General features: G+C 40.7%; 1 protein-coding gene across 1 annotated transcript in view; it reads right to left on the bottom strand.

The window, feature by feature from the left end:
• Window positions 1-525: 525 nt before the first annotated feature.
• ANKRD55 (ankyrin repeat domain 55) overlaps window positions 526-18,778 on the bottom strand; it is an 88,148-nt gene continuing 69,895 nt past the window's right edge. The window contains exons 8-11 of the mRNA XM_039244532.1: window positions 14,754-14,921; window positions 10,695-11,347; window positions 2,885-2,977; window positions 526-950 (exon numbers count right to left, since the gene is read on the bottom strand). Of these exons, the coding sequence (XP_039100463.1) occupies window positions 829-950; window positions 2,885-2,977; window positions 10,695-11,347; window positions 14,754-14,921 (1,036 nt within the window). The 3' untranslated portion in view covers window positions 526-828. The remainder of the gene's footprint in view (window positions 951-2,884; window positions 2,978-10,694; window positions 11,348-14,753; window positions 14,922-18,778) is intronic.

Genomic DNA, 18,778 nt, shown 5'->3' with positions numbered 1-18,778 from the left:
CATCTTAGTAAGATCTACAGTTAGTAGCCTTTCAAACTTCACTAAGTCATAAGTTTGGGAACGTCTTGAGCAGGCAGAGACTGTTATTTTGAAACAGAAAAAAGAATGATTAATACATATAGTATTTGAGGAATGTATGACAAGTGCCGATTTCATTCTGTTAGGCCAGGATGTAGACCCTTCCAACTCACATGATCTTCTCACTATTAGAACAATCCCATCTGAAAGTGACAATAGGTGGAAATAATTAAATAACAAAGAAGATACATAAACACTGACAAAGGATTTGGGCTGTTGCCAGGATTAGATGTTAGAAAATATTTTACAGAAGCTTATACATTTAAAAGCCATAAACTGTGACTAACCTGTGATAAAAGGAATTTGCTAGTTTAATTTTAATTAAGTTTCATCAACCTAAGGTAGAATTGTAGTGAGTGTGAAGAAAAAATACGAGATATGCTTTTTTGTCATTTTTTTATTCAGCAAAGCATACATTTTTAAAACATAAAATCATTCAGGAAAAAAAAACCTCTGCTGATACCACAACGCAAACCAAACATAGCTAAGTTTCCCTGCTGATAACATATTCGGACTTTTCATTTTGGCATGTAGAGGTCAGAGCAACTCACAGACTTAAGATATATGTACAATCAAAGATTCCAAGTGCTTATTTGGAAAATGTCATTGGAAGAAGGAGTTGTAAAACTGGGAATGGCTTCCAGAACGCAATTTACTAAATCAGTCTTTGCTCTCTCAAATCAGAGTAATCCCATCCCTTGACAGTTGAAAATATATATAATCTCTATTTTTACAGTCAGTGAGCCACAGCTAATTCTCATCATTGGCGGGATTGGCGAAGTTTTCTCTTTCTTTGGCTGGTGTGCCGTGTCCCCTTTGGGTTGGAATAGCAGGCAGCACTCGGTTTGTCCTCAGAGGTTCTCCAGAGAGAACTGGGGGAAAAGAACAGAAGGAGAGACTTTCAAGGTTTGCTTCTCTGAGAGTCCTCGCAAGAACGGTGGCGGGAGAACAATGCTATGTCTTAAGGAGTGGAGGCGTTTCTAAAGAACTTGTCTTGGTGAGAGCCCAGCTGCAGGAGAAAGTTGTGTATCTGTATCTATTCAGGCTCACCACATGACATCAGGGCTGTCAAACACCCACAAATACAAGACAAGGCCAAGTTTGATCAAAACATGATTGGGCTGTATGTTCCTGGCAGAGCTCTCTTTTCCTGGGGTGGAGCAGCTGTTGATGGCCAAGTCAGCCCAATGCTCTAAATGAGCCCCAACACATTAGTACTGCACTTTTATGCGAGTCTCAGAAGGTTCTCAGGTTTCTGTTAGGAAAAGCACTGTGTAGCTTTCCATTTCTTTTTCACAGAGCTAAACCTGATCAAAGTCTTTATCTTCTCTTCCTTCCTTAAACTGAATTGCAAGAGCAAAGCTCCTGGGCTCCGCCAAAGAAAATTCCCTCTCTGGCTTCTCCAAGCCCCACCAGGATTCAAGGCTGACTGGCTACTTAATTAGCTGTCTTTGTGAGTACATTTCTGTTTAATGACAAGGTCAGATTTGAATTTTATCCAGTGATTGAATTCACACCATCCAAAACTCTCACTTTACACAAATCAGTAAAAGCAGAGGAATGGATTTTGGTTTCTGCTACTGATTTGTTGTGTGAATTTGGACATGTACCTCCACCTCTCCCTCTCCTCATCTGCAAAATGACAGGGTTAGGCAAAGACCCGAAGACCCTGCGGTTTACTGATTTTACCTAAGGAATCCTAGAGCTCTTGATTGGTCCCTTCCAAACAGCCTGGGGCAGAAAAGACATATTGGATATTATTTCTCTGCAAATAGTTGCCAGCGTTTTCCCTATGTTATTATTTCATGTAATCCTCCCGACAACATTACCAGGCTGGCACTACTCTTAGAGGCTAAAGGAGGAAATTGAAGGTTAAGGAACTTGTCTGAACCGGGCAGCCCCTAAATCATCCAGCCTCTGATTAAGAGGTTATGGTGGGGGGTTGAGGGGATAGCACATTGCGTGCCTGCATACACGTTATAAATGAGTGGGCTGGGATAGAAAGAAAAGGAAGAAAATTAGAATCCAGTAAGTATTGCTTGTTTTCATGATGCAGCTGACTCATTGTCCTATAGTTTTGCTCCCAGCTCTGCTACTTAATACCTAAATAATGTTGGGCAAATCATGTAACCTCTCTGAACTTGTTTTCTCACCTCTGCAGTGGGAATAATAATAGAGCCTATCTCACTGTATAGATAACGAGGATATACAAACTCAGAATTTCTGAGTGTGGGGCCCAGAAATCTACTTTAGAACAAGTACCCCAGGTAATACTTAAGTACACTCAAACTTGAAGATCACTGGCTGAATAGAATATATTTAATATTTTATACTGTGAGAAATTTTTGTACAAAATATACAACGTAAGAAGCAGTATGGGCAAACAGCATCTACTTGATTATTCCTTTCTGGTTAGGGATCCATAGCCTCTGAGTACAGAGACGATACATATTCCATCCGTTCATCACAACAGAGAAGCCAGTGTCAAGAGACCAATCTTAAGAATTTTTAAAGCACCTTCTTAAACACCTTAAATGGTACATAGCAAAATAAACTTCTGTCATTGTTTTTATAATCCAAACATAAAAATTCCTCAAGGGAGGGAAGTACTCTTTTTTTTTTTTTTTTTAAACAAGCATTACCAAGTTGGATGAAGTTTTAAAGACTGTCTCTATTCTATTTTCCTGCAATTTACAAGTTTTGGCGCCTGATGGTCCCCTGAAAAATGAAAGTAAACTGAAGTAACAGTTGTGTCTAGACATGTTAACACTTGCAAAGGAAGCTGAAGAAGACTCACAGCACTTACATTTTTGGTCTGGTAGAGGAGCTAGGTTGTTCCGGGTGAAAGGAAGATCCCTGACTTGGGGTCTGTTTGTGGAGAGATGCTGAAAATTTTGTCCTGGGGACAAACATAATTGTGTCAATAATTTGAGATGCAACCAAGTGCAAATTGTAAAATCCAATGGATATGATAATCATAAAATTGTTAGAGATTACTAAACTTAAGATGCTAATAACAACAAAAATATTAATAGTTATACTTTGCTGAGTTTTTATTATATGCCAGTCACTAGTTAAATGAAAGAAAAAGGCATCAGAAATCATTTCTCAAATAAATCAATTTAAATAAAACTTCATAAACAAGTACAGTTGACAACCCACTTGGTAAAACTTAAAAGTTTAAAAAGGCAAAATAGAGGGTATAAAGTACAACCTATCAGTCAAATCTGTGCTGAATGATACAGATAAGGAGGAGATATTCTTCTAGACCATGGTTTCTCAATTCTGGCTACACTTAACAATTGTCTGAGGAGTTTAAAAACATACTGTTGCCCCAGGCAAACCCCAGATCCGTTAGAAAAGAATCTCTGGGACTGGGAGAGGGCATCAGATTTTCATTGGTTCCCAAGGGATTCTAGTGTGTCGTAGGATTGAGTGTCACTGACCTAGGAGATGGATCTGGGTGAAGTCACCTGGGAGATTGCTGTTCTCTAATTTAGACTATAAGTAGTGTTGTGGAGGGCCCATGTGTTCTGGCTCTTGGGAACCGATGGTTAAAATTTCAGGAATTTAATGAGCTGGTTGACATCACAGTGGTGGCTCGACACTAGCCATGGTGGAAGTATTTATACCATGAAATCAGCAAGCACTGATTTTTCTCCCAGAGAGCCAGCTGTTAAACATTTATCAACACACTACTGATTATAGGAGATAGATCTAAATATCTGAAAATAGAAAGAAATACCAAGTTATTTAGGTCCTTATAAATAGTGACCAAATGAGGCAGGCTCAGACCTGTTTGCTAGCTTGGACAGAGATGCTCCCTCTCTAAAATTTCCTCATCTACAAAATGGTGAAAATAATTGTATCTTTCTTTTTCATTTGTCCTAAAAATTAAGTAGGAGAACAAATGTAAAGCATTTAGCTTACAAGGTAAACACTCAATAAACATTAGCAATTATTACATTTTTATTCTGTAGAGTGTTTAACGTGATATTTGGGAGAGTGGGGAATGTATTCATTTGATTTTTGCCTAGTAGTCTTGTAAGAATCAGAACTACAGCGCTGCTTATAGGTTTAATTCTTCTGTGTGGACCAACTCATCCTTAGATAAGGGGAAATAGAAAAAGCATTAGCCAAGATCTCCTGTCCATCTCCTTAGGTAATAAGTCCAATGGCATATTGTAGGGGCAGTAATCTGAGCACTGGCATTTGATGAAGACTTAGCAAAACTTCTAGTCTCTCTGGTGGATATTATATTTTCATTCCCTTGTATCCTAAAGGTCAAATAGCTTCAAAAGTTATTACTTAAAAAGAAAACATTCCTGAATAGAGTAACAGTAAGTAGTTACAGTAAGTAAGTACCCTTATCAACTCATACCTTATTTATATATGAATTTGAGCAAAAATTTGCAAAACCAAGAAATGAGATAATGATAATTATGGATAATGTTTATTGGGCTATTGTCAGGGACTGGGCTGAATGCTATAAGCATAATCTCATTTAATCCTGACAATCACTTTCTCTTGTGAGATAGATACTATTATCATCCCAGAGGACACTGTGGCTTGGAGAAGTTCTTGAAAGTGCTCAAGGTCATATAATGGAAAGTGACAGAGGCTGGGCTTCAACCTAGGTTTGTCTGACCTAAAACCCATCCGGCCTCCCTAACAGCCAAAGCAATTTTCGCAGGATGAGAGGAAGTGGGCAGAAATGGGGTGTGACAGTGATTTGGGAAGTGAAAAGAGAGCTCAACTTCATTCTGTGCTGGCATTTGGCTCAGTTTTGAAGGACAAGGTGGAGCTGTGCACATTCCATCTGTGCTGCAGACACTGCAGGGGGCCTCCACCCTGTGGGGACAAGGTTGAGGACCACTGTCCTAGACTTAAAAGGCAGGAGAGGCTTTCAACTAAATTCCTTTGTTTAACAACTGAGTAAATTCAGCGCTCCTCTGTTGTGTGCTCACCCATATTCCTGAGTCTAGACTACAAAGAGAAGGCAAGGTGCTCAGGAGGAGATTACAGTGTACGTTGTCAGAAAAACAGGTTAACAGATACTTTTGGAGCCCACGAGCAGTGTTGTAAGGGCATCACATAGGAAAGAGGGGTCCAGAGAGGTGGAGGTGTCTGAACTCCCACAGAGCTCACTAGAATGTCTGCTCCTCCACTTCCCACTTAGCTCTGTGACCTAGCCTAGCAGGTGGGCTAACCTCTCTATTCCTCAATTTCCTCATTTCCAGAATAGGGATTAAAGACTTCTCTTCTGCAGTGTTATCGGAGGGGAAGTACGAAGTTCAGTTTGCCGTCTGGCCCCCCAGGAGGCTCAACAAGGTGGAGTTATTCTTCTATGATTCACAGTAAGAAAGAGCCACACCTCCTGTAGAGGTCAGAGTGACTTCCAGAGAAGTTTTGAACAGATTCTTAAAAGACTGTACAAGTCTGTCAAGCACACAAGTGGAAAGAAGGTAAGAATGACACGGGCATTGACATCAGAGTGAAAGGTATGGGTTGTCAGGGAACTGAGAGATGTTCAAGGAACTGTTAAGGGGGGTGGGGGAAAGGATTAGCCTGTGAGGCACAGTAGCTCACAACAGGAAGTGAGGCGCTGCCACTCTGGGAGGATTTTGTTTACTAACTCAAGAATCTGGCCTTTGTCATGGAAAAGACGTAGCACTTGATGAGTTTAAACAGAGGGGGGTCACTGGGTCAGCCATACACAGGGAGGAGCCTGCATTGTTGCTAGGATAGTTTAGAAAATTAGGGAAAAGGAAGTTCTCTTTTGAGGGAGAAGGGAAGTGAGCGCTTTCTTGCTTTCTGTGCGAAGGCTTGTAAATAACCAGGCTGGTAGCAAACACCACAGAGCTTTCTGTTCCATTTTCTCTGAAAGCTGTTTGCAATGAATTAAGCTGATGTGCTCCAAATTTCCTCATTAGGTTAAGTGCCTCATCACCCATCTCTCTCCATCTAGCCCGCTGACAGGCCTCAATGACTGTTAAGCAATAATCGTTACAGCTAAATGTCCAGGGTTGCTGATGCAAGCACAGGTTAATGGCTGCCAGGAATTCAAACAGTGGCAGTGCTAGCTAGCCCTTATTATTTCTACTAAATCCAGGGCTGAAAAAGAGAAAATCCTATGCAAAAGGGACTATCCAAGTTCAAATCAGTGGTGCAGTGGTATGATTTACAGTATCCAACTGCTTTACTGTATTAGGCTTTCATATCTAATATGGGAGCTCAATGTAGAAATCTGCTGTTTCAACCTGCCTAGACTAACATGAAAACTGCTTAAGTGAACCTCCCTAAGTGTAGTCCAGAAGCGTCAGTAGTTCTAAAAACACTGTTTCAAATTCAGTTAAAAATGTCCACAAAAATTAAATCCATAAGGCAGGAAAATCTTTTTTTGTTTTGGGGAGGACAATATCATTTCTGAGGCAAGTATACACTGTGGGTAATTGGTGAGCTTACTACCCAACTGGACTTTGAGAGAAGTACATTGTCATGGTGATACCTTACTATTTAGGAGATCTGGGTTCAAGTACAAAAATGTCATCAATTAGTTGTAAAACTTGGGGCAAACTGTTTTAACTCTTCTAGGCCATGTGAATCATAACTGAAAAAAGCCTCATGAAGCACAGTGGTCCCAGCCTCTGGGTGAGTAAGAAACTGTGGCTCAGAGAGATGACCTGTCTTGCTTGATTAATGAGTCAGGGCTCATCCAGGAAAAAAGGGACCTGGTCTGGTCTTTGAAACAGAAGGAATTTCATAGAGAAAGTTGGTTCTATTGGTGATAGAAAAGCTAAGAGGCCAAACAGAAGAGAGGGTAGAAGGACAACCCAGAGACCAGCCACTGCAAAAAAAAAAAAAAAAAGCAACCATCTTTAGGATGGAGAGATAGGGGAAAGGATGGTATTGCCAAAGCCTCAAAGCTAGGGGGACCAGAGCTATGGAGTGAGGAGCTGTGTGGAGGGAGCAAGAGATGGTCAAATCACCGTGGAAGCTTCTAGAAGAAGCAGAGGGACAGTGTGGACAACTACACTGTTTTCCCTCCTTCTCCTGCTATTCCTCTTCAGCCAGTGCCTCCTGGTACTTGGCCTGGTACCTTCAAGCAGCTCCAAGGGACCCTAAAAGTGTCATTCCCTGAGAGACAGAACAGAGCTGGAGGGAAAACCTAGAGGTGAGAGCAAGCAGGCAGTTGACTAGCAAATGTACTGAAGTTTCATCATCTTTAAAACAAGGTCATCTCCAGCTTGTCACTAAAGCATAGTGCTTAGTATAGCGTCTGGCACATAGTTTAAAAAACAACCCAAGGGGCACCTGAGTGGCTCAGTCAGTTAAGCGTCCGACTTTGGCTCAGGTCATGATCTCACGGCTCGTGGGCTCGGGCCCCGCGTCGGACTCTGTGCTGACTGCCAGCTCGGAGCCTGGAGCCTGTTTCAGATTCTGTGTCTCCCTCTGTTTCTGACCCTCCCCTGCTCATGCTGTCTCTCTTTCTCTCTCTCAAAAGTAAATAAAACATTAAAAAATTAAAAAAATAAATAAAAATAAAAAAAACAACCCAAATACGTTTGTGTGTGTATAATACTATGTTCAAATCACTTTTCTAAATATTTTACATGTATCACTTCTTTTAATTTAATAGCAACACACAACGCTATGGTTAGGTATGGTTAGGTATTTCTTCCCATTCTTTTCAGGTGAAGAAACAAAAATCCAGAGAGATCAAGTAAGTGACAGAACCAGAGTTTGAAAGCAGATGTCTTAGCCCTTGTAGTAGTCTGCCTCTTGACAGACACTCTAACCATTTCATGAATGAATAAGGTCCTTTCCATCTCAAAACCCTATGATCTTGTATCTAAAAATAAGAAAAGTATCTTGAAGTCAGTTGCATAATCAGTTTAGCAAATCCATCTTTTCAAACTCATTTATAAACGAAGGTTCTTGGGAGATTTATCTTATCACAACTCAGTTGCCTAGAATGGCTCCTAGTTATATTTTTCAACATTGGTTGAAAAAATAAATGCTTTGATGTAGCCACAGCTAATTATTTAAGGTTCCCTTGGAGAATTTTGCTTCTTCTCTGCTATTCTGCCGCTCCAGGACTTTTCAAGTCGCTTCACTGGCAAACGAAGCGAATTTTCAAACCAGGTTTCTTGAATTTCATTTCCAATAATATAGAAAGTTTTAGATGGCACAAATGCCATATTCTACTAGTTCCTTATCCAATATCTAATCTCCCTTCTCTCTTAGAAACAAAAATCCAATTTTTGAGGGACAGCCATGTCCTGAGATAAAAGACTGCAATTCCTCATCTCCCTTGCCAATAGGTGTCACCATGTGACTAAAGTTCTGGCCAATAAGATGTAAATGGATACGTGGACTTATGGGCAATGATGTCTAAATGGGAGCTGATTCAGCTGGGAAAATAAATGTTTCCCCTCTCTCTGCTCCTTTCCTCCTTCTCGGTTAACCTTAATGGACCGTGAAATAACCTGAAGAATAGAAGTCATATGGTAAGCTGTGGAGCATGCAGAAGGAAGGAGCCTAGGTTTTTGGTGATCATGGAGCTACTGAGCACCCAGGAACTACCTACTTCAGACTTCTTTCCTATGAGAGCAATAAACTTCTATGTTGTTGAAGCCATTACTTTGGTTTCTGTTAGAGGCAGCTGAGCCCAATTCTAACTGATAGGAAAGACAGAGGCTCTCTTGGGAACAGAAAAAGAACAAGATTTTCACAAATTTCAAAAGCTTTTCAAAAGAGGAGGTATTAGCCAGGACAGGACCAACTCCAGAAAGGAGTATGGATTGAGGTCCTGTAGGCCACTCAAGTATCAAAAGAAGATGGCTAATATCTTTGCTTCCTGATCCTTCTGTAGAACAGAAGAAACAACATTACCTATGCCACTAACCACATACTTTAGTGCTTTGTGGAGGAAGTAAAATGTTGGGTGGAGTTTTTCACAGACACTAGGATGTCTGTTTCCCACACATACATGTAAATATGTATAAGGGGAGCCATACCCTACCTCATGTGTTTCAGACACCGGACACACATAAATGAGGGGGGAGAGCCAAGCCCATGCTGCATATTAAACAGGAAGGAATAGTTATCATTTCCAAATACATATATTCCTCTACTTCTTTTTTTTTAAGTTTCTTTCTTTCTTTTCAGAAAGGGAGAGAGAGAGAAAGAGAGAGAGAGAGTGAGCTATCATGAGTGGGGTAGGGGCAGAGAGGGGGGAGAGAGAGAATCCCAAGCAGGCTCTGCACTGTCAGCTCAGAGCCCCAACATGGAGCTCAAACTCACAAACCGTGAGATCATGACCTGAGCCGAAACCAAGAGTTGCATGTTCAACAGACTGAGCCACTCAGGTGCCTCATCCTTCCTCCGCTTCTTACAATACAATAGCACTCTGTCTTTCATTTTTTTCTATGTTCGACAGAAATGTGGGCTCAAGATACATCATTCTTTTTCTCTTAACCCTACTATGAGAAAAACAACAGAAACACATTGATGAAGAACACTGACACTCCTTGGAGAAATACTAGAGAGTGTTGTGGATTGGGCTGAACTAGGGACAGTGATGTCCAGCTGGTGTCCAAAGAGACTGTGGGTATTAATCTCCAGCCCATTATTACCAAGTGGAATTTGGGTTCAGTGTTGCCAGACTTTTTAATTTCTCAAGAGAAGCTAGAATTTTCTATTTTTTTATGTAATACCTCATGATTTTTAAATATTAGCAATTAATTCAGTTGAAAAGAAAGGAAAATACTGTAGCAATGAACTAATTTTGGAAGCTGTTTTCCAGCAGCTGCTTTAGAACAATGTTTTCCTTTCTCTAGTGTGCATCAGAATCTCCTGCAGTCCATTTAAAAAATAATTATATAATGCTTGTATGTGTATAAAAACAACTTCTTTAGTGAGATACATTTATTTAAAGGGGGATATATACTTATACATTGTGTGTGTGTGTGTGTGTGTGTGTGTGCGCGCACGCGCATGTGTATAAAATATCTCCGGAAGAATAAACAACAAATAATATCAGTGGCTTTGGATGAGTGGCACTGGGTGGCTGGGGGAAGAGACGGGAGGAAGAATTACAATGTAAGCTTTTGGTATGTGTGGAAACTTGAACCATTAATATGTGAATGTGTTTCCTTTCTATCTGTAGACCTAGAAGGTATTGCCATTTTCCCTCCTCCTCACCAAACTTTTGCTCCTGTAGGTCTCAAATACGGATTGAACAACTGAATTAAAGGCAAGCCATCAAACAAACAAATCAGCCCCTCACAATTGATATTGCCACTACCCCTGGTTAAGAATCTTAGCTACTGGAAATAGTACTATTTCTGCTTTAATCTGCCAGTCACTACACATATCTGCTGGGAATATAAGAAGGCACATACTTTAACTTGATGATTGCTCTCAGCAGGGAAAAGCAGAATGTTTCCATAGCCTAGAGATCTTGAGTCCAGTGGATTCAAGGAAAAATGTTGGTCCTAATCATCCACTTTGTTCTGGGCCTGGCTTCCAGGCTGTCACCCCAGTTCCCAGCCCAGAAACATTTCTTGGAGAGAACCTGTTAGGAATGAGGAAGAGGGAAGCAAGGGTAATACCTGCTGAAGGATTATGTAGATGAGGAAGATGTGGCGGCCCAAAGACCTCCTGGTGACCAGAGCCACTGGTAAGCAATCTGTCCAGCAGCTTGTCAGAAGACGCAGTCCCTGCCTTACAGAACAGCTGGTTAGAATCACCTCTCCAGGGGTTATCTGGCAACACCTGGCAACCAGTTCTGTTATGCAGTAAGTCCTGCTCACTCCGGCTTTTCTGAGATCGCTGGGCCATATGATGACCACCAGAGCTCAGGCTAGCATGGGAAGTGGGCCCCTGGGAAGCTGTCAGGAAGTGATTGCCCAGGGTGATGGGTGGGAGACTCTGCGTTCTGATTGGTGGAAGCCCCTTGGGGCCCAGAGGCTTCTTTTCTGGCAAAATGTATTTTGAATTCTCTGAGGTCCGCTTCTTAAAGTCGATCATAGCCACCTGATCGCCTGGCCCTTCTTGGCAGTTGGTATCCACGATGCTGTCAAAGGTGGTGATGATGTCATCGACTTCCGAGGTGTGTTCCCCCCTCCGCTGATCCCGATCCTTCTGATAGGCCCTCTGATCTTCTTTTTTGTTTTTGCAGAAGATTTGGTTGAGCATGTTGAATCGTCCCTCCTTCTTCTGGGGTCTACTGCTCTGGGAAGGAAGGGGTCGAGTAGGCTCTGTTCTATGGGAATATACAATAACATTGACTCTGTAAGAGGACAGGAAGTGGACACAATCCCCTAACCAAAAAACTACCTCCCTCTATTCCATCTGCTTGAGAAGGTTGTCTCAGGTAATCCACACCCCAAAGCATTTTCAAGTCAAAGGTGATGTGGAAGAACTTGCAAAAACCCTGTGTTACTCCCCTCCTTGCCATAGTTAGACTATTTCTTAGATTCTTCTTAGTCCCTCAGGAGCTGTCCTTTCAAGATTTACCTCTAGATCGTCTATTTTCAGCAAGGGATAAACTAAGCTGAAAATAGCTTAAAGCATTACTGTTCTCACTTCTCAAGCACAATCAGTAGGAGTATAAGTTTTAAGTCACAGAGATGAAGGCTGAGGGTAAGTTCAGACTTCAACTACTGGAAGCAGGGGGAGCTTGTAGAGGTGGGAGAAGAATGGTTTCAGGCTTTCTCTAAAGCAAATCTCAGAAGATCTGGGCACAGCTCGGACACTACCTACCTCAGGAAGCCTGCCCATTTTATGCTATTTGAATGTTCTTTGTTTTCCTTTAAGTTTTTACTCAATTTCATATTGAAAAATACTTTTTAAAAAAGGAAACCAAGAGAAGAAGCTTTTGTCTGGGCTACAGCTGCACAAGAGGAAGTGTGTGTCCCAGGGATCGGGTGTGGCAGCAGGAGAAAAGTGAGCAATGCCCAATGGGCAGGCAAATTCTAAAGGAAAAAAAGGTCAGCAGTTGTCCGGCTGGCTCCTCTTATGTGGAGAGTTTCCCTGAGGCATCATTCTGTTTTTGTTGCTTGGAAAATTCTGTTATTCTCTTTTGAGGCCACAATTGACTTAGTGCTTTCTGTGGTACGAGTTAATGATGAAACCTGACCCATGTGTGTGCCCTAAAAGCCAGATTGCATGAGCACTGAGTGTTATGTAGAAACTAATTTGACAATAAACTATTTGTAAAAAAAAAATAAAAAAATAAAAAAATAAAAGCCAGATTGCAACATTACTCTTTGGAGTGAGATGCTGTAATTTGTAATTTGAAAAACATCACCACTTGACTGCATATAATTAGTGTTTTTCTTTACAGGTCACACGGTATGTAATTGAATCTTTATCTCCACGATGTATTTTTATCTTCGTTCTTTCACCGTTCAATAGGCTTTGTGAACTATTGAACACACCTTCTGGACCCCTAATGTTACCCCAGGGGATTTCTAACATTCTTCCAGTTGACCTTGATTGAATATGCCCCTGTGCAAACTAATCCTACTTTAGTATCTTCTATCATCTTTCCTCCTTCTGTTACAGATTGTGATTTAGACCAGTGGGGTCTTAAAGTGTGGTCCCCTAAACCCTGCGGGTGGAATTCCCAACCATCTCCAGGGGTTCTATGAGGTTCAAACTATATTCATAATATCAACATGCCTTTTTCACTGTGGCGCTTTTGATACCAAGAGTACAATTGAGATAGTGGATCAAAGTATGGTCTCCTTGGTACAAATCAAGACGGTAGCATCGATGGACTTACATAAAAAAATTGTCATTTAACTTATTAATGTCTAGTAAAAGTTATTAATTTTATTAAATATTGACCTTTGTGGGGTGCCTGGGTGGCTCATGGTTAAGCGCTGAGTTCAGCTCAGGTTATAATCTCATGGTTTGCGAGTTCGAGCCCTGTGTTGGGCTCTGCGCTGACAGCTTGGAGCCTGGAGCCTGCTTCAGATTCTGTGTCTCCCTCACTCTGTTCCTCCCCCACTCATGCTTTCTTTCACTCTCTCTCTCTCAAAAATAAAATACACATTAAAAAAATTAGGGGAGCCTGGGTGGCTCAGTCAGTTGAGCGTCTGACTTCAGGTCAGGTCATGATCTCACAGTTCGTGGGTTTGAGCCCTGCGTCCGGCTCTGTGCTGACAGCTCAGAGCCTGGAGCCTATCTTCGGATTCTGTGTCTCCCTCTTTCTCTGACCCTCCCCTGCTCACGCTGTCTCTCTCTCTCAAAAATAAATAAAACATTTACAAAAATTAAAAAAATTAATTGACCTCTCAGTATATATGTTTTGACAAAACAGGAGGTACCCATAAGCAATTCAACTATATGATGGTCGTCTTGAGGTAAAGCACTTGTGTAAGTGTTTGACTGCCAGCTAACCTAGATACATTTTCCACGGAACACCATTTTTATGACTCACAGACAATCTATGGTTATCTGCAATTGGGCATTTGTAGAAAGTTTCTCAAAAACGAATAAAATAAGCTTGTCATTTCAAGGTAAACAATTGACAGTAATTGCTGCCAATGACAAAAGTCCAGTTTTCAAGTAAAAATTAGAATTTTGAAAAACTTGTGTGCACATTGTAAGCTTGACAGCTTCCTGATACATAAGGCTCTTCCAATAACACTGGTGGTGATATTAACAAGTGTAATTTTTTAATATTGTATAATGCAATGTGTCATTTGGAAGATATTCCTAACTAAATGAACCAATATTTCCCAAATGACCACAGCAAGATCCTATAAAATCCTGTATGGCTGTAAGCCCCTTTTAAAGTGCTGGATAGACTAATGGATTTTAATACAACAGAGTATAAAAAGTTCATCAATACACTGATAGTCCACGTTGCAACTAACATTTGTCAAGTCTGGGTGTAATAGCAAAGGAAAAGTATCCACAATTATCTGAAAATGCTACTGAAATATTCCCTTCTCCAACTGCATATTTATACAAAGCCAGATTTTTTTTGGACACTTTAATCAAAACAATGTATTGCAACAGATTGAACGCAGGAGCAGATGTGGGAATATAGCTGTATTCCATTATGCTTCTATTAAACTATCAAAGAGATTTGCAAAACTTTGCAGAACTCTGCTGTTCTCATTACAACTTTCTTTTTGGTTTCGGAGAACAGGTTATTTTTAACTACAAATATGGTATTGATGTCAACATGTAAATGTAATGGGGCTATTACTGCTTTAAATGAATAGCTACACATTTTATTAAAAATTAGTTTTAGTTTCTAATGCCATAAATACAGGTAGGTATAACTCCCATAAAGAAAAGCTCCACGGGGTTCCCAATTTTTAAAGTGGAAAAGGATCCTGAGAACAAAAAGTTTGAGAATTGCTGATTATGGAAAAAAAGAAGATGAAGAGAACATGGCATACAGGGAAGAAGAAAGGGAGAAAAAGGAAAGAAGAAATGAAGTCTAGTGGATGTTAGGCTGATGGATCTGGGCTCACTACTATTGTTTGCTCCACAGAGTAGAGAACATGTCACGATACATTAGACAACAGCAAGCACAATATTAACTTATTGCTGGCTTTGTGCATCGGCAAGTGAAAATGTTTCATCCAATTTTATAAATTTTTGAGAGGAAGAAAACAATGAGTGCCTCCCCTCCCCGCTGCACTCACCTGCTCTCTTGGGAGAGGAGTCGGACGCAGGCCGCGTGGCCACAGTACAGGGCGTAGGCCAGGGGTGTGCTCTCCTTGGTGTCTCGAAGGTTGCTGTCCATGCCCAGCTCCAGCAGCGACTGTACACAGTCTGCCTTCCCTGCAGCTGCAGCCCAGTGCAGCGGTGTCCTGGGGAACCACATGGGAAAGGCACAAGGGTCAGGGCACAGAAATGGCACAGGGTGCTTAGCTGGCGACAGCTGTTCAAAGTCTGGATGTGGCATGAAAAATGTGTAGCTATTTACAGTGTGGAAATGGTAAGTATTAGATGGGGCTTCAGGAGATGGATCCAGTCTTCCAATTGTAAGCATTCTGGGGCCTTGTACCCTTCTCTGGCCTTTCTGACAATGTCCCAGGAGAGGAAGTAGTGAGACAAAGGCTATGGGCAATTTTAAGGCTCTTTATACATAGTGCAAACTGTCTTCCAAGAACATTGACTCAATTTCTCCCCCTACTAGCTGTGCCCCATCCCTTCCCTAAACTGAGTGTTATCATCATCACCTTTAAAAACCTTTGCCAATTTGGTAGGCAAAATAACACCTCAGTGTTGTTTTCTTTTGTGTTTTTTTAATAGTGAGGTTGAAGTTTTGAAACACATTTTTATTTGTCATTTGAGTCTTCTCACTGAAATCACTCTTAATGCCTTTTGGCCATTTTTTTTTTCTGTTAGATTGTTAGTTTTTCTTACTAATTTATGTAGGTTCCTTACATATTAAAGATACCAATACTTTTGCAAACATTTTCTCTAATTTGTTACTTGACTTTGAATTTTTATAGTGATTTTCCATTAAAAAAAGTTTTAATAACCACATGTAAGTATCTCTTCACTTTTGTTTCTTTCAGAATTTTATACTTACAAAGTCCTTCATCAGCCAGAAGGTAGATACATATTCCTCAGTATTTAAGCCTTTATTAAATCGTAAAACCAGTATTTTCTTGGGGAAAAAAAAAGCAAGAGGCTAGGAGAAAATACTCTAATTTTTAAATTGCCCTGGGAAAGGCTCAATCCTGAGGTAGGAAAGGAAGGCATGGAAAACTCCTCCTTGGCTTTGTGTTGGGGCTGGAACCCTGGGCAGAATGGTGGCCAAGCAGTCTCTCAGACGTGGAGGCAGCCGAGGGGCTAGAAGGAGAAGGGCTCAGGTGGAGCTCTCTGTTAAGGTGCACGGGCCTTAGTAGCTGGGAGAGTAGCCTTGTCCCCAGTGTGGCCATGATCCCCATATGTGGACTGTGTTTTCTGTCAACCAAGCATCCTCTTCCTCAGGCTATGCTATGGCCAGCAATTTGAAAACACTTAATAGGACCGTATTTTTTTTCAATATAGTGATCAATCACCCTGCTTATTTGAATATGTGGCAGATGTGACTGATTCCATTCTACTTGAGAGAGGTTTCCAGACAATATCTATTATGACCAGGATGAGGCCCCAGCCAGATTATGCCCTCCTGTTTAGAGGATGTATCACCAATAAATTCAGTAGATGAAGGGTTGGGCATCAATCTCATCAGATTCACGGACACCTGACAACTCACTTTGGAGACATGTGAAATACTTCTTTACAACAATTGTGAAGACTGAGTGTTTTAATTCTTCTGCCACCAACGTGGAAAAAGAGGTCCAGAAGAACAGGGAGAAACATAAATTATTCTGCAGAGAAACAAGGGGAGTATATAGATTGACTCCTAATTAATACACACAGAGCCTTTGTGGGCAATCTAGTATCCAATATCAGGCTATCTAACCCGTAATTCCTTTCTTGTCTCTAAATTTCCTGCAAATACAGCACACAAACACACCCTCACACTGTGATAGCTGGAACTATCAAAATGTGAAGGTGGAGGGTCAGGTCCATGATTCAGAAGAAATTTATTAGAGGTGGTTGATGAGGTAGTGTCTGAAGGGCAGGAAATGATTGGTAGAGATGTCAGTAGTTAAGGAATGATTTATAGGACATGTAAACATTCCCTAGAGAATTCCCAGAAACATGAAAGGAGAACTTGATAAAGGACTGTCTTTCTTGAAGACAAATGGGTTGGATATTAAAGTACAGTATGACCTCATGGGTTGATGAAACTTGAGACACTTATGCTACATGAGCTACTTCTGAGTTATGTGTTCTGTGCCATCGATTTAAGGCTAATTACACCATGTTTTAAATATCATAGATCTGGGCACCTGGGTGGCTCGGTTGGTTAAGCTTCCCACTCTTGATTTCAGCTTAGGTCATAATCTCACAGTTCCTGAGATCAAGACCCAAAATAGGCTCCATCCTGATAGCACGGAGCCTGTTTGCGATTCTCTGTCTCTCTCCTCTCTCTCTCTGCCCCTGCCCTGCTCTCTCTTTTTCTCTCTCTCTCTCTCAAAATAAATAAGTAACCTTTTAAAAAATAAATAAATATTACAGACCTATAAAATACTTTAATATCTAGGAGGACTAGTGCCCGCATATTTTCCTTCTCTCTTTTAATTTTTTTATTTTTAAAATAATTTTTAGTATTTATTCATTTTGAGGGAGAGAGAGACAGAGTACAAGCAGAGGAGGGGCAGAAAGAGAGGGAGACACAGAATCAGAAGCAGGCTCCAGGCTCAGAGCCATAAGCACAGAGACCACTGCAGGGCTCAAACCCATGAACCGTGAGATTATGACCTAAGCCGAAGTCGGACACTCAACTGACTGAGCCACCCAGGTGCCCATCTCTCTTTTTAAATCACTGCCTTATTTTTTTCCCCCCTTTGCTTCAAACACTTTCTTCCCACTAGGAGAAGAAGCATAGGGAAGTCACAATTCCTACAAATGGTTAGAGCACTTATACCTATGAAACTTTTGAAAAATTCTACTACTAAAAAAGATAAGCTCACAGTTTCAGTGTGAAGACACAGCTGCAGGCTACAGAAAACAAAACAAAGCAAAACAGAGGGCAGGATTTGGCCAGTTTGGACAACATGTGAGTTGAAATTTGGAGCAGGACTAGATTCTCCTGGAGATTTTGTATCACTTTGAACTCTCATAGGATCTTATCTTTTGTACTTTTTTCCTACCCTTGGTTTTACTTTCTTTCCTGAGGCCTGGGGAACTGGATAGCCTTTGCTAAGTGTATGATAATGCAAAATGGGAAATATCCTATTTGGAACTGGTTCTGAAAATTTTGAAGGAGGCAAAATTTTCTCCAGGCCTCCTTTCTTAAATGTGTTGCTTTCTTCTTTTTTTGGCTCATTCATCTTTCCTCCTCATGTAACTTCAGTCATGCTACAGTCTTACCTGCTCAAGATCAATATCTCTCCTTGGGAAAAGGCCTACTTTCAATGATCTATACTACAATTTAATTTTATAACATAAAGTTATCATGTTAACCATCTCCAAGTCCTAAGACTCATGTGCAACTCAAGAGTTTTCCCCATGTGTTATAAGAATTTCAGGTATCAGGGAGTAGGAGGTGCTTCTTGTGGTTTATCTGAAGTCAGGATAAATAGGTGGCTAATTTTGCACTTCAGCAGAAGAGGGCAAAAAACCCATTTACAGCATGTAAGCCTTTTACTTATTTTCAATGGTCTTGTTTGTTGTTATGTTATTCTTGTATTTCCACTGAATCAATGCCTAACCAAAACAAAGATTAGATAAGCAGTGTAATTGAAAAGCTCTAATAGTTGGTTACGGATGAAAAGTTCCATGTTTGAAAGAGGAGGGTGCAAGTCTTCCTTTCATTGCTAACTACCTCTGAGATAAGTCTCTTCCCTTTTCTGGATCCTACTTCTTCTTTATCAATGTATTTTTAATGGTTGGAAAAAAAAAGTAAAACCTGAAAAAGTCACATCTAGTTCTGAATACAACACCTCATTTATGCTCTTGTCTGGATAACAAGAACTTGTAGACTTTATGACCTAATCCAGGAATGAAGAAAAAAATAAGATTTACTGTTGAGAATAAAAAGAGCATATATAGCAGGAAGCTGACATACAGAAAGCCTTCTGAGAACATTTAGCAAAAAGTG

This window comes from Hyaena hyaena, unplaced genomic scaffold (assembly GCF_003009895.1).
Source record: "Hyaena hyaena isolate Hyena2069 unplaced genomic scaffold, ASM300989v1 scaffold_241, whole genome shotgun sequence".
Taxonomy (NCBI): domain Eukaryota; kingdom Metazoa; phylum Chordata; class Mammalia; order Carnivora; family Hyaenidae; genus Hyaena; species Hyaena hyaena.
Note: the sequence above shows the minus strand (reverse complement) of the source record. Positions and strands in the feature narration are given on the sequence as shown.